Source organism: Nilaparvata lugens, chromosome 11 (genome assembly GCF_014356525.2).
Source record: "Nilaparvata lugens isolate BPH chromosome 11, ASM1435652v1, whole genome shotgun sequence".
In the NCBI taxonomy this organism is placed as follows: Eukaryota; Metazoa; Arthropoda; class Insecta; order Hemiptera; family Delphacidae; genus Nilaparvata; species Nilaparvata lugens.
The window spans coordinates 5,732,889-5,756,342 of record NC_052514.1 but is presented as its reverse complement, the minus strand read 5'-3'; the positions used below and the strand labels follow the sequence as shown (position 1 = coordinate 5,756,342).

Sequence of the window (23,454 nt, the reverse complement as noted above, 5' to 3'; positions counted from 1 at the left end):
AAGTCTGCCTTTGTTATTAGAATAGAAAAACTCAACATTATCATCAGACTTGAACTTCTGATCGTTTGATATGATAAATCTGTGGGTAGATAACACAAGTTGATAAGTCACATTTTTGACCATATTGAGTTATGCATATGGTTGTGTTCAGAAAAAATAGATCCATAAGATGGTATAACTAGATAATTATGTTGTATCTCTGTAAATAGCTGAGATTCTTTTGGACAACTCGACATTGACGAGGAGATTGAAAAGAAAGAAGCCAACAGATCTGGTGTAAACCTCCTTAGTGAAAGTGGAAAGAATCAAAATATCAATTTAGTGCAGTGATTATGAATGAGCTAATTTAAAACAAGGAGAAGCTATCACAAGATTCTTCTTGTAAAATTACTTAAAGTATCAATTTGGGATAGAAAAAACTGATCGTTAGTCCTAGTACTAGTAACAGTTATATACAAATATCGGGGCACCGATATTTTTATTTATTGTTAAACAGAACACAATTTTCGTATTTATATTTTACAGCTGGCTATACGTCATCTTATGAATTTCGGGGATGCGATATTTTGATTTTTCACATACTCACTCGCTCACTCACTTTTTTACTACCACAGTTGACGAAAGTCTCAGCTGTTTCAGCCAAGGATGAATTATCCTTTTAATGTCGTTCAGCGAGTTTCCCAATGATGAGACCTAGTGCAATCGAATTGTTATATCATAAACCTACTATGTTCCAAATTTCGTGAAAATCGTTAGATCCGTTTTTGAGATCCGTTGAACATAAATAACCAAATATATAAATACAGAAATTGCTCGCTTAATATAATAGGATGAAAAAAAATATCTTAAACACTAATGCAATTTAATTCTAACCTACTCTAGAACATGGTAGGCACAATGGAGTAGGTCAATTTCCACACAGAAAACACTACACATGTAGAGGACACATTATAAGAAATTTATGAAACCAACTATTATATGTTATTTTAAACTATCTAATATTTTCTGTATTCGATGTATTATTTTTTGGGGGAAATGAACATTTATTCATTCATTTATTAATCATTATTAATTTACATCTGTAGACAAATGCAAATTCTAATTTATTTTCATCTGTAAATACTAACTTCTTCAGCAGGTGGCTGATTTCAAATTGTGGAATAATAATATTATTCGAATCATTTATTTTTTTCAGAATGCAGCACTCGTAGAAGGCACCGATATGAGAGCGAATTGGGAGAAAACTCCTATCGCCGTGGAGTTTAGGATTTATTTATTCAACGTCACAAACCCTGAAGAAGTCCACAAGGGAGCCAAACCCATAGTACAAGAAGTTGGACCGTTCTGCTATGAGTGAGTTTTTTCAAAATTACTTCTTCTTTCCACAATAATTACTTATTTTATAGCGATCATGGTTTAATTAATTTAGAGCCGGTTTCACAAAATCCTACCGTGATTAAACTTCACGAAAACTTATCTTAGAAGTTTTCTTTCACAAGAACAAAAAGCCTTCTCTAATTGGTTCATGTGGCATCTTATAATGATCAAAACTTTACAGGGTTTTGTGCAACCAGGTCAAAGTATGTATTATATTGACAATTTTCATCCATTATGAGATCTGACTCTTTAAACGAATTCGACTCTTTCAAGTTTTTTTTTTGGTACTTCAAAATTACTCATTTATCATACGAATATTTCCCATTTAAGTGATAATAATGTGAAATTTTCTTCTATGATTGGTTTTTGAAGCATCTAAATTTAAAATTCTACTTTTTAAAATTAACCTCCCGGTAGTCGCGCCCTACTCAATCACACGAGCAGTCGCGTGTTGTACTTCTTACAACATCCAATTTTCCAAGTATTATGTACTCTGTTTACTGTCAAAACATATTAATTAATTGTGTAATTACTTTTTCCATCTTTTTGGATTATTTTACACCTATAAACATTTGGATGATTACCATTCCATAGCCCAATAAGGTACATCAAGCAAAGCCATCAATTCTGTGTTATTGGTTCGTTTACAGTCCCCGTATACAGTCTTTCCCTATCTTATGCACTGTCGCGACTAAATGGCACCTAAAGACTGAACCATTGCTCGGTTGATACTGCAACTGAGTGGAGTGATGTTTTGGAATGCGTAGGTGACTCATTCACTGACACCACCCCATCAAATAGTTTTGTGCAGCAAAAAAAAACTGACACTGTTGTACTTTTTACAACAGCGCGACTGCCGGAAGTTTAAGAAATGAAAATTTTGTGAAGTGAACAAGACAACCTATTTCGGACTATGTGTAATCTTATCTGAATTTGTGTGAGGAATAGCATAAGGTTGCCTTATTGTTTCTCTCCCTATCATTTTGATGATGTACTTATTGTATGAATTAATTAAGAATAAGAATCTATCAATACTTTCTCTTATTCAAATAATAACGCCCTATTCAAATGTACTCTATCATCAAATTCAGATAGTCACAATGTCTAACACTATCTTCTAGAAGTCAGATCTATCTTCAATTATGAGCTGATTATCAGATACAGGCCACAGTCTTATACTTCATCGAAGCATTTTTCAACAAGTATTGTTCCTTAACAATGTTCCTTTTTATTGTTCCTTCTGAACTACTGGACTGATTAACTTGAAATTTTGCATAACGATTCTTTATCAACGGAGGATGGTTATAGGCCTATTTTCAATTTTCCAATATTTTTTACGTCAAGTTTTCAGTTTGTAAAGTTTTAAAATAGACCCTTGCGGAGCATGGGTTACCTGCTAGTACTATAATAAAGAAAAGAACTGGCTTATACACGTTCAGATTAGGAAAATTATGTTTGACGCATCATCAGGTCTGAACTACTGGACTGATCAAATTAAAATTTTGCATATCGATTCTTAATTAACCGAGGATGGTGACAGGCCTATTTCCAATTCTTCAAGATCTCATAAAATCAAGTTTTCAGTTTGTCAAGTTTTAAAATAGACCCTGGAGCACGAGTAAACTGCTAGTCATTGATAAAAATCTGTCTCCTGTCTCCCTATCTGTAAAAGATCTTCCTGTATATTATCTCCAAAGCATTATCTTTCCATACTGAGAGATTCTCTTTCATATGTCAGAATTTCCCACTAAAAACATTATTACTCCCCATTGAACTAACGCTGACAGTTTTTAGTGAATTTCACCAACATCTAAAGTATCCCTTAATAGTGAAATTCTATCTTCAAACTGTCAGCATTGTTTGAACGGGATGAATTGATGTTGTTTATGAAGATTGCTGACAGTTTAAAGTGGATCCCACTGCAGCCAAAGCTGCTAATATTGGGCCTACTCCACTTAAGCGCCTCTCCAAAGCCCAATTATTGCTAAGTACTCTCTAATTACAGACTGGTAAACATTGTAAGCTACTTGTGGTCAACTGTTAAAGCACTCCGTTATCCACTGCTCTGTTATTAAACTTCAGTACAAAAGAACATTATCCCTATTATTAATAGACATGAGAAGACTCACCCCCAGTTTTTCGTACGTCGGTTAACGTTTAATCATGATTAAATGCTGTACTTCAATCAAGATTAGTGCTAACCGATGCATTTTGGTTTCATAAAACAGAAATTTCAAGCGATAACGCTGATTAAACTAACCGTCGTAAACAATTTTCAATTCTGATTATTTGGCACCATTTTAACCGCGATTAGTTGAAACGAAGAGAATTTGGATGCACAAAGGTAAACATTGAAAAATAACGCTGGTTGAACTAATCGGCGTAAAAGATTTCTAACAGGCCATTCACGGGGGATTAAATCCAACTAAAGCCGGTTAGGTACATACTGAAAGCTGTCTTCCTATTAGTTATTGGTAAAAAAACTAAAAAAATCAAAGTATGGGCTAAATATATGAATGAATTTCATTCATTAATCTTCTTCTTCTTCTTACAAACAAGGATTAGGCTTTAACCTGTTCCGACTCACATCTAGCCAATTATTCAAATAAAAAAAAAATCCTATTATTGCCACCGCTTGCGTGGTCTGCCAACATCTCTTTTGCCTACTGGCTGATAATTATAGAATTTAAATGGTATTCTTTCAGCTGACATTCTTTGAACATGCTCTCTCCATTGATGCCGATTCTCCGTAACTCTTTCATTCATGCTGCAGATTTTCAATTCTTTCCTAATATCTTCATTCCTGAAACGATCTCTTCTGTCACATCCCTTGGTTCTTCGGAGAAATCTCATCTCGGCTGCTGCACTCTACTTTCAAGTGGCTTGGTAGTAACCCATGATTCACGACCATAGAGGAGGACTGGAGCGGCCATTACCTTATAAAATTTCATAATTGTATCTGTTCTAGCTTTTTTACCCAAAGTCCTGCTGATATTTCCACATTCATTTGGAACTTTCCTATTTTATTCTAAATATCTAATTCATCTTGTTAACTAATGTCACTTCCTAGATATGTATATTGAGAAACTTGTTCCAACACTGTATTATTAATAACAATTTTCGATCTAACCGGATATCATTTGAATGGTATCATTCATTAATACAATAGATAAGTATATTTAGCTGATATTAGCATTCAAAATTAGATTCTGATTTTTGAGGTTAGTTTTCGATCTGTTAGCAGCACAGTGAACTCTATAGTATAGTTAGTATAGTTTTAGTATACAGTTCAGTGTAGCAGCATAGCACTTGACACTGGCGACAGACAGAGAGCATTAGAGATGGCACATGCGCGCATGCCTCTGTATTGAATGGTCAAATTCACCGCTTCAATAACATAACCTCATTTTCACCTTAAAACATACCTATCATTATCAGTTTTCTATTATGTAAATATTCTCTCTTATTAGAATCGAAATCAAACTCATTTTTTCTTTGTCTAATAATATTGGACCATGATCTCGTTTGTTAATATTTTTCAGTTTCAAATTCACCACTTCAATAACATAACCTCAATTATTTTGTGTCAGTTAAATTACAGTGTTGCCGGATTCTGAAACCGTTAAAATTTTGGTTAGTTAACCGGTAAACTTAATCGGGGATTAAGAACTAACTGATCTCTGTGGAACAGAAATGAATCCGTAAAACTAACGCTGATTTGTTAATCGACGTTAATGTCCATATTTAACAGACGGACGTGCAACTGGCCCTAGTAATATAGTGAAGAAGCTACAGAAAAGATTCAAAGGTTTTCTGGTTACATTACTGGTTTCTGGTTCTATTAAGATCCTTTTACAATGTTGAGTTATGATTTATCAAGTTCAGAAATGATGCCACATGATGCTTCATGGAAAGATTAAGAAATTTTTGTGGTTACAGAAATCCCCTTCCAATGTTGTGTTATGATTTAGCAAGTTTGTAAAACTTGGAGGAGCTGAAATGTTTCGGCTATCAGTGAAAAGACAGTAATCAGTAATCACTAAATAAGTGATCAGTAGTTACTTAAAAAAGGCTCAGCAATGCAGCTTAAGAAAGATTAGCCAAAGTAAAATAGTCCAGGGTTCTCCGATTAGGGGATTCTTAAGCTATGTCTCTATGATGGAACTCTGTCCCCTTTTCTAATCAACGAATCTTGTCAAATCAAACTCAGAATTTCGCCAACAGACGGTAGCATACTGCTGGATAAAATTTTTGACTCCGCCCACTCTTCTCCTGACTGGTCAACAGCTACACCAAACGGAGCCAATAGCAACTGCTGCTGGGTTATGATTCAAAGCTGGGAATAGTCTTGATTATTTCACTTCAAATTGTCTGATATCTTGATTGTTGATTACTCTTATCTTATTTATTCTATCTATTGAAGGAGAGAGATAGACTATTACTTCAGAGTTTCACAGTTGAATATTAAAATTTGCTTCTCCTTTTAAGTAAAGCCACGGTTGTAGAGTTGTCAACAAAATGTTGTTCACATATAGTTTTCGTATAAAAAGTTGACAATTTTTTCAGGAGAGAACAGATTGAATGTTGCTGTGAGAAATTTGCAAATTGTCAAGATTTATTTAAATCTCAATCGACAAATCTGAAGTGAACGAGATCCTCCAAGCTATTCACGTGATTCATTGATTCTAGCTTCAGCTTCACGTGATTCATAGCTTAAAACGCTCCTTAATGCTCATGTGGTAGATATGTGCTGTTTTCACCAATACTGTGTTTTAACTCATAAATCATACAAATCAACAGAAACAAAAAAGCAGTTATGCAGAATCTAGAGAGTTGACAATTGAATGACTCCCCTGAAAAACGTTACACGCACCGTTTCTAAAATTTCACAAGAACTAAAAAAATCGTTTCATTGTTGATTTTCTGGATATTTTAAAAGTATTTTTAAAACTCCTCCTTCTAATAACTACTAGTAAAAGTTATAAAATTTATAAATAGATGTCACTACATTTTCGGCAAGAGCACAAGGAACGTTTTTACATAAGAAATCGAGTGCTCAAATTTTGGCGCTTGTAACGTTTTTCCGGGAATCCATTCAATTCAAAACTGATCAACTTTTTCAACATTTTTTTTTCAATTTATTTCATGACACAATACAAACATCTATATTATATAAAAAATGAATATAAAATTTGATTGTGCGGAACAAACATTGTGATAAAATTAATTCTTCAATAAAATTTCCGTTGAATAGATTGTATTCAACTATAATGATTTTTATATACGGAAGCTGAATTCTTATGTGATCGTTATTAACTGGTTGTGTAACTTTATTATCGAATTCTTCATTCTCTTCCAGACATTGGTCGGCAATATGAAAACATGATAGCAAAAAACTTGACACTGATTTCGAGAGTATCTTGAATTATTTTTATCATCTCCCTTCCTTGATTATTTAATATAATCAGGGAAGCTATGAATGTTTTCACTCCCATACAATTGAGTCTTATTTTCTCATCTGAAAAAGACCAGGAATCAGAGCTTTTAAATACGATGGAATGAACTACTAAGATGATAAAATTGGATATGTTATTCGATAATCAACAAACCCATGGATATGATTGTGTAATTCCAGAAAATGAAAAGTCAAACGGAATGATACTAATGATAATATTAAAAGTAGCCGAAGGGAATTCAAATATAATTATATTATGCAAACTAGATAAAAATTCATATCCATACAGTGAAAATTATAAACTATTTAATCTACTCAGTGCATGATTATTTCAGAAAACACTTTTCAAATCAGACTTCAAAGACACCAAAGAACCTTTCCCTTGAAAATCTGAATTCATGAATCGTTGCTGGCTACAGCCAGTGGGAATGAGTTATAATTTAGGAATTTATAGGAATAGGTAATAAATAGGAATTTAGTTCCTAATTAATAATTTTAGGAATTTCGTTCTCTACTCTCTGGCTATAACAGGCGGCAAAATGTTGCTATAGAAAGAACTAAAAACAAGATACATCAACGTAAATAAATTTGTACCAAATATAATAATCAAGTATGGCGAATAGGGAAACTCACATCATTCCTCATGAATGAAATCGATGCGTTCCTTTCAATCAACGCTGAGAGCATGAGTTTAGTTTGTTAGATGGATTTTATCAGAGAGAAATATTTTTTAGCAAAGCGTTTCAACTTTCATGATATATGACTCAGTTGTCTATTGTCAATAGATGTCAGTACAATAATTATGATGTTTATATCTGTAATGTTGTTTTCTCTGTTTGAAGAGCCATGGAATTGATATCTAGAAACTCTTTATTTCCTTTCAAAGCTGCTCAGTTTTGAAGATAGTTGCTTCAGAAAGCATTCAAATCTATACAATCCAGGCTCTCTTCAAACTGTTAGTTCTGTATCTGTAGGATTTTGAGGGATACGGTGGATCGCGATTTTACATTGAACTATAGACAAATACAAATAAGTACGGTAATTAATAGTGGCAAGCGGCCAATAAATAACTGACGTTTCAGACGGCGTTTTGAATGCGTTTCCCACAGAAGTTGTAGGCAGACTGACAGAGGTGGTGACTGCTGGCTGGTGGCTTGCTAAGGGTTATGGTGAGGGGGTGCGCTATCAAAAGATTACTTTTTGTGTACTTGAGAAGTTGATATAGTAGTAATTATTCATATTGAATGAAAAAGACTAAGAAATTGTCAAAAAACAACAGATTTATTGATACTTAGAAAGACCGGTTTCGGTTATTACACCATTGTCAATCTCTGAGAAACTAAAACTTTATCACAGTCAGTTCGATTCTCAACAGTATTTATTATTTATTCGTACATAAATTTTATTATTAAAAAAATATAGAAACATGAAATACCTTTTAATCAAAAACATTTCAAACAACTGTTGTTGAAAATTCTGTGAAGTGAACAACTACAAGACGACCTATTTCGGACTATGTGTAACCCTATATGAAGTTGGGAGAGGAATAGCACAAGGTTACCTTATTTCTTCTCTCTCCCTATCATTTTGATGATGTAATTATTGTATCAATCAATAGAGAATAAAGGATAATAAAGAAATAAAGAACTAGTAGCCCATATAAGTAAAGTGATTTTATAAATCTTATTTTAGGCTACAATACAAAATTGATTGATTTTTTCACCTGGGTATTCCTTATTCATCATCTTTGAAGCATATTTTTGCTTCAAATAACCTTGAATTGAATAAAAACCTCGAAGATATTTCTGAGTTCAGCTCACTCTATCAATTGGGTTTGATTGACTATGAGGATGATACCCGCATGAAACGCAGACTTCTGCATTGATAATGAGAAGGATAATTACTATAGAAGATACTTTATTTATAGAAGATAATTCTCAGACTTGAGTGATTTTCGAACCACAGGAAAGAGATTTTGGATATCAAAGCGAACTCGAATCCCATATAGTTGAGCCTAAAGTACTCAGTTTTCAAAGGTTGTACTCATGAAGCTAAAACTAATATCAGAGATCAGATAGGAAGCCAACCAGAGTGAATAAATTATCAATGAACCTTAGTTTTAAATTGAAATTGGTAGAATCAGTAATCAAAGAAAATAATTTGTACCTTGGTACTAGTAGTTCTCTGAACAGTAGACCTCACGCAGTTTTCTCATCCACAAGTATCTGATGTCACCTATTCTAGTTGATCCAGTTGAATCATCATTCACTCTTGAAAACTGTTATTTGTTTTCTCCGAAATCAAAAACTCAATATAAACTCAGTTCACGTTTGAATTTTTATCCCAAATGATAATTTATCTACTTCCGTGATGATCTTTCCATCTGATAAAAATATTTGTCAACTATTTTAGAATTAATTTTTTTCTCACTACGTTCGGTCTATCTTATCTAATTTGACTTCTTCTCCTGTCCTCTTCTGTCTTCTGCTTTTCCTTTCTCTTCTAGTCCTCCTTCTTAGGGTTGTGTGGCAGAGAGGACCAGGAGTCCTAACTCCGCCCAAATAAAGGCAGTTAATCAATCAATCAAATGAAGAATCTCTTTTTCTTTATGTTTTACTTGATCTTCTCCTCCACCACTTTGAATACTTTAAAGTAATGCGCATGCGCTAGATCGACCAATTGAATTTACACACGTCTTCTTCGTCACCTTTTTCTTCTTCTTCTCCTTTTTTCCTCCTTCCCCAGCTACTCCTTCTTCATCTTCATCTACTTCTTCTTCTACATACGTCCGTCTTCTACATCTCCTACGTCTTCTTCTCCTTTCTACTTCTCATCTCCCCCCCCCCCAATAATTTCCTGGGTCAGTGTAACCAAACTTTCTGGCAAGAAAGAATAAAGAATTCCTCTCATTAGCAAAGGGAGACTTCCAAATTATCCGATTCCATCATCTTCATTGAGCAGCTCTCCGAAAAAGAGCCGCATTGTCTCTACTGAGAATCAGTTTCATTGTCAAAAGACTCACGGACAAAGCCAATCAGAATCTGATACCGCAGTCAAATTAGTCGGGCTGGAGCTGATTAGCTGATGGGTGACGATATTTCATTAGTGGTATACCCTATTCGCCAATACCGTATTGAATTCATTCGATACCGCGTATTGAATTCAACTTTCCATTCTTCACCCTGTACTGAATTCAACTTTTTAATTATTACCCTGCATTGATTTCAACTATTTATTTTATTTAGCAGATACACAACAAAATATATAGCTCATGAGTCTCAAATGCCTAGATATACACTGTATATTTCCAAATTCTTTGAGATGTTGTGTAGTTTTCGGTCAGGAGAACATAAGTCTGACCGCCTTCATTTGCTAGTCATTTAGCGTTACCCAAAGGTGCGTACAGACTTTCGCTCTGCTCCGCAACCGAACGTCACTCGAGCAGATCGATTGATGATCGACCGGGGAGCAAGAGTGGAACGCAAGAAGAGCGAACATCTCCTGTAACGTTCATGATCGGTGCTAGTACAGAGCGGGGGTGGAGCGATTGCGGAGCAATGGCGGAACGAGGGCGGTGCGTGCGCGGAGCGGGTTGGTGGCGCGTATAACGTGCACCATGGAGGCGAACTAGCGTTACACATATTCAAGTTGAAAATCTGGAACAATTTTGAGATTGAAGAAGGTTCAAACTCAATTTTCACAGAGAAAAAAAACATTTTCAAAATCATCTTCAATTTGGACAAATGTCTAAAATTGTTTCAAATTGTAATTGGTTTCAACCTTTTATTCGATACTTAGTATTGAGTCCAACTTTTCATTTGAATCCTGAATTGAATTTAACTTCTCTCTGGAAACCTGAATCGAATTGAACTTTTTATTCTATACTGAATTCTATTATCCAATTTTTCATTCGGTAACCTGTATTGAATTCTACTTTCATTGAGTAGCGTATATTGAATTCGATTCCAGTTGCAAGCAAGACGTTCGGGTGATAGATTATTGGCTTGGAAGATATTTTGTAGAAGCCTTTGTGTGCTATTCCCGATATTGACTGCCTATATTGGAAACTACAAAGGAGTCACATGTGTCCTAATATGAGAGAAGAGTCCGTATATAGAGACTCTTCGCATATTAGGAATCATACTTTGCAATCGAAGTTTCTTTGTTGTTGTGAGGGCGATGTTATGGTAGATATTCATATTAAGAACGACTTGATATTATCAAAAACACAAATAATTTATAATTTCGAGATACTATAGTGAGGTCCAAGCTTTAATGGCAGTGGAGAAAGATAGGAGAACAACGTTGCCGATCCTCAATGTCTTGTCAATGCCTTCTGTAGAGAGTAACTGATTGATCCTATTATATTGAGTGAGCAATTTCTGTATATTTATATATATGATTATTAATGTTCAAAAGATCTCCAAAACGGCTCTAACGATTTTCACGAGATTTGGAGCATAGTAGGTTCATGATATAAAAATTCGATTCGATTGTAGGTCTCATCCTTGGGAAAACTCGCTGAACGACATTGAAAGGATAATTCATCCTAGGCTGAAACAGCTGAGACTTTCGTCGTCTGTGGATAGTAAAAAATCTGGTGTGGCGGACTCACACAACTATCCTTGCCGTTATGAGAATTGATCACCTGACGCTAGTGTTCACGCGCATATCAAGTCTACTTCAAAGATCTGAGCCAGCTGGTGACAGGACAATAACGCTGGAGACATACGAGGTCTTCTATCTCTTCATAGTGAATCATTCAATAGAATCAACAGTTGCCAACAATTTGTAATTGGATAATTACATTTTCTCGAATTTCGAGCTTATTCTTAATTTTAGGTGAAAATGTTACTGAACATATATTGTAGAGATTTTCATGCTCAATCTTTTCCATTTGAATTTCTCTGTTTAAATTGTACATGAAGCCTGATAATTGGGAATCTAAAATCAAACTTTGCATAGATGGGGCGAAGCTCCTGAAATTTTTACTGATATGGGGCTTATGGCAGTTGATAGAGCTTATCAATGACTATTTTAGGTATGAATTTAATCAAAATCGTTGGAGCCGTTTTCGAGAAAATCGCGAAAAACCCTGTTTTTGAGAACATTTTCTCCATTTTAGCCGCCATCTTGAATTGCATTTGATCGAAATTGTTCGTGTCGGATCCTTATAGGGAAAGGGTCTGAGGTTCCAAATTTCAAGTCATTCCGTTAATTGGTAGATTGGTGGATACGCACATACACACACACACACACACACACACACACACACACACACACACACCACCACACACACACACACACACACACACACACACCACACACACACACCACACACACACACACACACACACACACCACACACACACACACACACACCACACACACCACACACACCACACACACACACACACACACACACACACACACACACACACACACACCACACACACACACCACACACACACACACACACACACACACACACACACACACACACCACACACACCACCACACACACACACACACACAACACACACACACACACAACAACACACACACACACACACACACACACACAACACACACACACACACACACACACACACCACACACACACACACACACACACACACACACACACACACACACACACACACACACACACACACCAATTCAGACCAATACCCAAAAACCACTTTCTTGGACTCAGGGGACCTTGAAACGTATAGAAATTTAGAAATAGGGGTACCTTAATTTTTTTCGGAAAGCAATACTTTCCTTACCTATGGTAATAGGGCAAGGAAAGTAAAAGTGAGCGAGGGATTATGTGGAAAATCAAAATATCGCATCCCCAAAATTCATAAGTTGACGTATAGCCAGCTGTGAAATATAAAAACGATAATTTTAGAGAATTGTGTTCTGTTTATCAATAAATAAAAATAACGAGCGAAGCTCGGTGCCCCGATATTGCAATATTAACTGTTCATTCCCGTTTGAAATAATCAATTATATTTTATCAAGCAAAAAATTATATTTTTCAATAATTTCATAATTAAGATTGAATATTTTGTTTATTAATCATAAGTTCTACATAGTTAAGAGACGATCTGGCAACAGAGCAGTGTGAGAAAGAGATAACTCAACTTTGTTGAATGATAGACAAAGATAGCAATACAATTGCTGATCAAACACTGCCATTAAAACGTGGACCTCACTATAGTAAAGTTCTGGTTTAAACACCATTATAAATATATCTTGAGTACAAAAATTGAGCAGCAGAATATTCAGAAGCCCTACGATTGGCCATCAGCTCTTGACCAATGAAAGTTGAGCTCGACTGTCATTGGTTAAGACTGCAGCCCCACTTCGATACTATAGTCTTGTCCAATGACAGTAGAGTTTAACTTCTATTTATGAACATCTAATAATAGGGCTCTACCCATTCTATCTCTGCTACTTAATGTTCAACCTTTTAGTTTACTAGAGATTGACAATGGTGTAACAACCGAAATATTAGTGTCCAAGTTGTTTCAATAAATGAGTGGTTTTGACAATATCAGTTTGTTTCAATTCTATTACTTATAGAATATTATATTATTGGCAATAATTGTTGATAACTTTCTCACTTCCTATGCATTTCACTTGTCACTTCATATCATCATTTCACCATATCTCACAATTTTTATCACATTCTTTTTTCCTCCTCAACTTTATTTTATACTAGCAGGATACCCGTGCTCCGCAAGGATTTATTCTAAAACTTGACTAACTGAAAACTTTGCCTGATAAAATTTCGAAGAAATAGGCCTAAAACCATCCTGGGTTGATCGAAAATCTATATGCAAAACTTTAAGTTAATCAGTCCAGTAATTCAGACGTGATGATGCGTCAAACATAATTTTCCTACGATTTTCCTACGAATGCGTCAAAGATAATTCCCTACGGGTATAAGCCAGTTCGTTCCTTCATTATAGTATAGACTAGCACACTAGCAGATAAAAGCTCCACAAGAGTCTAAGGGAAGAATTGAGAATAGGCCCAACTATCCTCGGTCAATTATTGAGATCTATATGCAACTTTTCAAGTGAATCAGTCCAGTAGTTCGATCGTGATGATGCGTCACTCGTGTATTTCCTATCCTTTCCTAAACCGATTCTTTCCTTTATTATATCATGAATTCATCTTCTGTTTTCTTCTCTAGTGAATGGAAGGAGAAAGTGGGATTCTCGGATAATCCAGAGGAGGATGAAGTGAGCTTCCACATGAAGAACACGTGGATTTTCAACAAGGATTGCTACGGCAACACTGAGGAAGCCGGTCTAACCGGAGAAGAGATGATCACTGTACCAAATGCCGCTTTACTGGTAAGTACTATTTTCTGTTCTAGTAATAATATTTTTCGCCCCACTTGGATGTAATGAGCTGGTTTTCGTGCGTCATATGGAGGCCGAAAATGACTGTTTTCTGACCAGGCCGGTAAAAGTTTTACGGCCCTAGGGCTGTAAAATAACCTTGAAGTCAGCTGATTCTGATTTGATGTGAACGTGTTTACAAAATGGTTTATGAAACGGAATCAGTTTATGCTTCTAGAGTTGAATAAGTATTCTGCAATAAGATAATATCATTTTATTTGGATGAATAGATTTATATATTATAAATTATTCGAATTCGATTTTCAGAGTAGGATAGAACTTCTAACCTAAACTTCCGAAGTCAACGACAACAAGCATTGTTGACGTTGACATTCAGATTGGCCAAATTTCAGTGCTAAAACAGCTGATCAAAAAATTTTTCATTATTTGTGTTTATTATTCAAGAATCAAAACATTTATAATAAAATCATCTTATTGTCAATTGGAAGAATAAAAGTATAAACTCAACCTCTTACATAATTGAACATAATCTTTTGGGTTATTTAGACAAATCAGAATAAAAAATAAAAATACTGGACAATTTCCTGATATTCAGATTACCTCAGATTTGCTAGAGCTATGACCTTCCTTTGCTTTCGGAAGTGCCTAATAAACAATAAATTATTCTCATATTTATATTGTTTATTTTTCTGTGTGGCGAAAAATAACGTTCTCACCATGGGCAAAAATGTGTTTCTGGCTCTCAATCTTTTCTAGTCCTCGGCCTACGGCCTCGGACTTGAAAACCGATTTCGAGCCAGAAAAGTCTCATTTTCGGCCCTAGGTGCGAAATATACTATTTCAAACTAATTCACAACACATACTAGAATCATGGTCGTAAATATTATTTAGACTTCATTTGAAACAATAGTGAGAATCAATACTGTCTTCTACTCATCTATATATATAAAAGCGAAATGGTACTCACTGACTGACTGACTGACTCACTCACTCACTCACTCACTCACTCACTCACTTACTCGCAGAACTAAAAATCTACCGGACTAAAAACGTTCAAATTTAGTAGGTATGTTCAGTTGGCCCTTTAGAGGCGCACTAAGAAATATTTTGGCAATATTTTAACTCTAAGGGTTTAAAGTTCGTCTTTTAGCATGTATATTCTTCTTCTCCCAATCTCTTAATCATAATTGAAATTTCCTTATCATATGTTACTATAGAACTATAGTCTAGATAGAGTACCTCTTCGAAACAGTTGTTAACTGGCAACTAAATTAATAATTTTGCCAGGTTGGCATTGAGTTGAGTTGACTATGTTAGGTTAGCACCAAGTTGAAGATTGAAATGCATTTATCGCGGAAATATTGATTGGGCACTGCTATATTGATCAGAGCTATTCCTGGGACTATTATATTACTAGCCGTCAGGCTCGCTTCGCTCGCCATATCTGTTTAGCCAGACGTTTAGTCTGGACCCCCGACTGGATCGTCCTAACATATGATAAAAATGCTCAAATGAAAAATGCAGGCGAGCGAAGCGAGCCTGCTGATCTCATTCTCGGACGATACATTCGTGGGTCCAGGGGGCGGAGCCCCCTGGCTAGACGGATATGACGAGCGAAGCGAGCCTGACGGCTAGTGGTCTAAAATAATTGAATTTGATGTTCAACCAAAATTCATCTCAATTTATCTCCCACCAATCTAGATGCTCTCTGATAAACCACTCTATCACGGTTCCCATATCAAAGTGAAATTTCTTCTTTAAAGCTTATCACATTTTCTGAGAGCGATTTGAATGACGATTTCAATTCACGCCCTTCCACAGAAATTCGAGATCATCAGATCTCATCCAAACCATCCAATCTTATCCTAACCTCGAATTTCGCCCAGAGCATTCAAATTCCAGCAAGCCTTCTGGAATAATTAATTTACAATTCTTGGAATCTCGACATGGCAGTCCGACTCCTGTCTCGGATTTCACTCACATATTTAAACAGATCAGACTCGGCTCATGTTACTCACATGTCCTTATATAGCCTCTGACATATCACCCATTTACTCACTTACTCTCACTCACTCTCTTTTTCTCTTAGCTTTCTTACTCTCTCTTACTCTCAAGGGTTGTGTGGTAGAGAGGACCAGGAGTCATAACTCCGCCCTAATAAAGGCAGATGATCAATCAATCAATCAATCAATCACTCTCTCTCACTATTAATGCTATTAAGTGCAAATGAAGGACATTTATCTATCTATCTATCTCCTTCACACTTTTTCTCTCTTTCTCTTGACCTGGAGTCCTGGAGTAATATAATCAATCAATAATCGATCTCTCTCATTTGCTAACACATTTACTGTCTCTCTCTTTCTTATGAGAATGAAGATTGGAACAAAAGAAATGAAATTAAAAAGAAGGAAATGAAGAAGAAGGAGAAGAGGAAGAGGAAAAGGGAGAGAAAGAGGAAGAAGGAGAAGAAGAAGAAGAAGAAGAAGAAGAAGAAGAAGAAGAAGAAGAAGAAGAAGAAGAAGAAGAAGAAGAAGAAGAAGAAGAAGTGGGAGAAGTTGACAACAGGTGTACTTCTCATGAAACATTTATGCAGTGACTTCCCTGGTTGTTCGAGGTCTCCCTATCCATAAATAGATATCACTGATTTTTGCCCTCCAATGACCTCACAGAAAATCATAAAGAAGTCACAGAAATCGAAAAAAAAGTCACTTGAAATCACAAACAAGTCACAGAAATCACAAACAAGTCACAGAAATCACAAACAAGTTACAGAAATCACAAACAAGTCACAGAAATCACAAACAAGTCACAGAAATCACAAACAAGTCACAGAAATCACAAACAAGTCACAGAAATTACAAACAAGTCACAGAAATCACAAACAAGTCACAGAAATCACAAACAAGTCACAGAAATCACAAACAAGTCACAGAAATCACAAACAAGTCACAGAAATCACAAACAAGTCACAGAGATCACAATTTCCTCACAGGAAATCTGAATCGATAGCTTACCTATAGCACGAAATATGCCAATAGCTGCACCTTCCAAAGTAGGCTGTTCTCTATTCATACTCTGTGGGAATGGAGCCTTTAGGCTGTCTCTCTGTTCTATGATAATAGAACACCTCTATGCTTTAGGATGTTGTTGAAGCTTGAAGAGAATTCAAATCGATATATGGATCACTCAGTATACCTTTGACCATAGATTGAACACAAAAATTTGTTGTGGTCAAATTTTTTTTCTATAGCTCTACAGCCCATTGTGGGCTTTGGCCTCCTCCACAACATTCGTACAAACATTATTTTCTTTTTATTATAAATCCTCTCCATCCTCTATAACCCATCGTTATCAAATCATCCCTTATCTCATCTTCCCAACGTATTCTTGGTCTGCCTTGTTTTCTTCTCGAGTGAAGCTTCTCTTTAAGCACTATTTTTGCCATTCTGGTTTTATCCATCCAAAAATGGTTTCATGGTTTTTGGTTTCATCCAAAAATTTCCAACTTAGAAACGTTAAAAGCAGTGTACTTTGCAATGATCCACTCCCACATTTCATATGGAATTGAAATATATGTAGGAACAAGCATCTCAAACTTAAATAAAATACTCCTATTACAAAAAGAAGCAATAAGAATAATTCTAAATCTTGATAGAGAGCAATCATGCAAGCCATTCTTCAGGAAGTTAAAGTTCATGACGGTGTACAGCCTGTACATTTATAGGACAATATTATATATAAAAACGAACGAATCTAGATTCCTACGGCAAGTAGATATACATAATTACAACACAAGAAATAAAAATAATTTTACAATAAAGAAACACAATAAGGAAAAATATAAACAAAGTCCAACGTACATGGGAATAGAATTTATTGGTTGTCTCCCAGGTTGCATAAGACATGAACCTGATAGATCAAAATTTAAGGAATTGCTGAGAGCATATTTGATGGATTTAGCATGCTACAGTATAAAAGAGTTTACTGTAAAAAAATGAATTTTATACAGTCACTAATTTCTCTTTAGCTTTAAGTTAGTTTTTAGTTTTTGACTTTTTCATGTACATTTTCATGTATGTTTTGGAAATAAATAAATGATTGATTGATTGATTGATCCTATAAATTGTCCGAACCACCTTAGTCTCTGTGCCTTTATGAAGCGTGTTGTGGTCAAATGCTTGACCAAAAACTGTGCATTAACCAATCTCAAGCAAGATTGTAGAAGCTGGAAGATAAAGTGAAAATATTCTTTCATAATTCACTGTTCCGGATGTCACTTATGGCTCAATATAATTGATACTATCATCAACTACCACTCGGAAAAAACCGAGCACATGCACTACCTCCGTAAACAAAGCCATAGTGCATTCGTGTGACGTCAGCACAGGTAGGGCTCCTACACTAATAAAAACACTAGCTGATATAGATCAGCCGATATCAATGAATTTTTATTGGTGTAGAAGCCCTACCTGTGCTGACGTCACACGAATGCACTACGGCTTCGTTTACGGAGGTAGTGGAATGAGATCAATCTTGGAAATTCTACTGAGAATCTTGTTCGTCTTTCTATAATATAACAGTAATTTTACTTTACAAAATACTCGTGATATCTGATATGTTAATTTTCGAGTGAATTTTTGATACAACGATAGGTAATTAATTGAAATTTAACAAGTAATTGAGTCTTATTATGACCGAATGTGAGTCAAAATAAATGAGTTTGAGGGTAGAAGACGTTTTTGCCAAGATTTTCTTCTACTGAGGATGATAACCACATAAGCATCAGAATTGTGCGTGAGTTAAAAGAACGAGAAATCCAAACAACGATAACATTATTGTCAACTAGCCGTCAGGCTCGCTTCGCTCGCCATATCCATCTAGCCAGGGGGCTCCGCCCCCTGGACCCCCGACTGGATCGTCCAAGAATGAGATCAGCAGGCTCGCTTCGCTCGCCTGCATTTTTCATTTGGGCATTTTTATCATATGTTAGGACAATCCAGTCGGGGGTTCAGACTAAACGGCTGGCTAAACGGATATGGCGAGCGAAGCGAGCCTGACTGCTAGTAAAATATAATATTCCCAGGATTGAAGTAGCAGTGCCCAATCAATTTTTCCGCGATAAATGCATTTGAATCTTCAACATGGTGCCAACCTAACAAAGTCAACTCAACTTAATGTCAACCTGACAAAATTATTAATTTAGTTGCCAGTTAACAACTGTTTCGAAGAGGTACTCTATCTAGATTATAGTTCTATAGTAACATATGATACGGAAATTTCAATTTATAATATTAAGAGATTGGGAGAAGAAGAATATACATGCTGAAAGACGAACTTCAAACCCTTAAAAACAACCCTTAGAGTTAAAATATTGCCAAAAGATTTCTTAATGAGCCTCTAAAGGGCCAACTGAACCAAATTTGAACGTTTTTGGTCCGGTAGATTTTTAGTTATGTGAGTGAGTGAGTAAGTGAGTGAGTGAGTGAGTCAGTCAGTCAGTCAGTCAGTCAGTGAGTGAGTGCCATTTCGCTTTTATATATATAGATTGTTATCTAAATTGACTTATTCCAAATTATGTTGCATCATCTATTTGAAAATAATTTGCGGAATCGGCGACTATTTCACATTACGGTAATCCAGTGAAGATCACAACCAAAACCTTTGGAATTGATACAAAGGTACAACATACCATCGAAAGCTTTCGAACTAAATCAATACCAAAAACTTGTAAGGCTTCAGAGAAGAGCGAATTCCAGGCTTTCATGATTGGGCAAACCAATATTCAAGACTCTCTCTAGAGTCTCCTCTCTCTCAACATCCTTCCTCCTTCACATGCACCTTCCTACTTTGCCTTCTCATATGAACCTTCTTCTTACTGGTTCTTTCTCCACCATTTTCTTCAAAAATATCCTCTTTTCAATCTCTTCTTTTTTAAATTTTCTTCTCTCCTATCACTCTATCCCATTCATCATCACTACAATATTTTTTTCGATCTCTGAGTTTCATGTTCTCCTCAACGCTGCGGCCGACCGTCATGGGCATAGGAATGTCTGGTCATCGGACGGGAGGATCAAGATCTCTATCGGCGAGGGAGGATCCAAGAGGGTCCACACAGTCGAGAGGATGACCGACCTTCAGAAAATAAAGGTAAATTAAATCATTTCAGGATTCGATGACTAAGGTGCCCTTCACTACAATAATAGGAAATTCGTATTAATACATTTCACAGTAGATATACCTTGGCATTTTTCATGAGCTGGCTTTCTGTTCTATAAATGAATCTTTCCTATTTATCTCTTTCCTGTATAGGGCTACTTGTAATATAAATATAAAGAAAATAATTGAAAATCTCAGTACCCTTTTTTTTTTTTGAATATTTTATCACGACATGTTTCGGTCAATTATGCCATTTTCAAGTGATATGAATTAAATCACTGAAAATGAATTAAATCATTTGAAACATGTCGTGATAAAGTATTTGAAGGAAAAGGGGGGTACTGAGGTTTTCAATTATTTTCTTTATATTTATGAATCTTTCCCCTGCTTTTATGATTATATATGAGGCAATTATTTCAAACTAAGGAGATCCACATTTGTTAATACTGATTAATAATTTATCTTTATATTAATTCCCAAAACTACGTTCAATGCATCAACTACTATACTCCAGAGGGTACTTAGAGAATCATTATCTCTATTCTTACTAAGAATTATTACATCTCTTACCAAAATTATCTCCATAATTAATAATTTTCGAAATGCTGAATTTCAAATAAATTGAATGATTAACATATGTTTATAGATATGGATGTAATCTATAGGTAAAGATAGTAATCTCCTATATAATGGTATCTTCTACTGTTGCCACTGCTTGAACAATAGAAGCTAATGTGTGAAGAATTATTGATAGAGCAGAGGGGTGGGTAGTCTGTTCATATGCTTATATAGGGGCTGTGTTTCATTTAACGTTATCTTAGACATTCATCACTAAACTATTACAGTTCTCAATTACTACTTTTATCGTTATTGCAACTCCCAATAGTTAATTATACTTCTAATACTATATAATATTTTTCACACTTCACCGTTCAATACTATTTAAAACTCATCTAAAATAGTCTAGCACTTTTTCCATCACTCCTCAACTTCTTATTTTTTCTTCTTCTCTTCTTCTTCTTCTCTCTTCTTCTTCTTCTTCTTCTTCTTCTCTTCTTCTTCTTTTTCTTCTTTTTCTTCTCTCCTTGATCAATTCAAGATCACAATGCGATGTTCTATTCTTATTCTATAGTTCAGTTTCATAAGTTCTTCTCAATTTGTCCACATTCCTTCTTTCTCTTCTTATCTTCCCTATTATTATCATTATTTTCCCTGTGATTTTTCCACTAGCTATCCAGCATGTTCAAATGTTTATTTCTTTTCTATATCTATTTATCTTTCTACCTTTTCTCTTTCTATCTGATTACCTTCTACTAATATCCATATATATTTTATTTTAATATCCATATTTATCCATATAATATTCGATTCTTTCCCCATTATATCATACTATTCCTCTTCAATTTTATGCGAATATTATTCATTATCACTTGTATTATGTATCTTTCCTCTATTGATAACTTTCTTCAAAGATTTTCGTGTTTCTGCTGGCTCTTCTTCTCTTTTTCAGTTTTTACTGGATCCCATTTCGCTCTATCTCCACCTGTACACGATCTCCACTACTGGATTTCATCTCTCTCTGTCTCCACTTGGACTCGATCTTCCACTACTGGATTCCTTCTCTCGCTCTACCTCCACTTGGACACGATTCTTCCACTACTGGATACCTACTCGCTCTACCTCCACTTGACCCGATTCTTCACTACTGATACCTACTCGCTCTATCTCACTTGGACGATCTCCACTACCAGTTCTTTCACAATCTTATTGTGACCGAGACTCCACACATCTACATCTTATTGTGTTTAGTGAATTTTTGAACTAGTGCTTTAAATAGTGAAGGGATACTAGTGCTTTAAATACTGTCAAGGCATACTGAATGCACTCGAATCAAGACTTTTTCATTTAGGTTAAGTTTTATCAGTTTCATCCCCATTTCCCCCGTCATGTGTCGTTCTGAGGTCGGTTCACGATTGGTCTGCTGCTCCATGATGCCTCTCACTGACACGTCAGCTCGCTCGCCCTCAAGTAGGTATGATTATTTCAATAATAGTAATAATGACGCAGTATTTTTCTAGCAAATAAGCTCCACTCTTTCAAAAAACTTTTCAAGGCTGCTCACCTTAACGTACAATCCTCAGCTGCCACGTTGATGAACTCAGAGCAATCTTCCGTTTTCAGGACTTCAATATAATCGGAATTTCCGAATCATTTTTGAAGCCTAGTATTTCATCAAATTTTGTTGCATTGCCTGGATATAATCTTTTCCGGAATGATAGATTAAATAAAGCTTGTGGGGGTGTAGCAATTTATGTGAAAGATGGTATCAAAACAAAAGTTTTAATCACATCTAAACAAGAGTATTGTTCCAGACCAGAGTTTATGCTACTTGAATTATCCTTATCTAGTAATGATAATTACTCGTTGGTATCTGTTATCGCCCACCAAAAATAGGTCATTTCACAGATTTCGAAAATGCCTTGCTTTCTCTTATGCCTTGTTATAACCGTATACTAGTTATGGGGGATATGAACACCGACTTGAACATGACGATCGTAACTTTGACTACTTTCAACTGACTACGATTTTCAATGCCTAAACATGACTATTTTATCCCTCGATCCAACTCATCATACTAATGAATCAGACACACTCATTGACCTTCTCATTGTTAGTGATCCCAATGAGGTTGTTCAAGCAGGCCAAATCTCAGTCCCAGCTATTTCTAGACATGATTTGATCTACTGTGTACTTTCCCATAAGATACCCAAGCCAGAACAGAAAATTATCACTTATAGAGACTTCAAAAACTTTGATGAAGCCGCCTTCCTGACTGATGTGGCTCAGACTCCATGGCATCAAATTGAAGCATTACCCTCAGTTGATGACATGGTCAAGACTTTCGAGAATTGGACTTTGACTTTGTATGACAAACATGCACCTTATGTGACAAGGAGGATTAATAGAAAACGACGAGTACCGTGGATGACTGAAGACATACTTAAGATGATGGGACGTAGAGACAAAGCACATAGAAAATTTAAAAGACATTTGACTTGGACAGTTTGATAGAGTATAGGAGCCTTA

General features: G+C 35.5%; 1 protein-coding gene across 1 annotated transcript in view; it reads left to right on the top strand.

Moving 5' to 3' along the window:
* LOC120353633 (sensory neuron membrane protein 1-like) overlaps positions 1-23,454 on the top strand; it is a 26,138-nt gene that overhangs the window by 2,096 nt on the left and 588 nt on the right. Inside the window, exons 2-3 of the mRNA XM_039438181.1 lie at positions 1,136-1,353; positions 14,040-14,202. Of these exons, the coding sequence (XP_039294115.1) occupies positions 1,136-1,353; positions 14,040-14,202 (381 nt within the window). The remainder of the gene's footprint in view (positions 1-1,135; positions 1,354-14,039; positions 14,203-23,454) is intronic.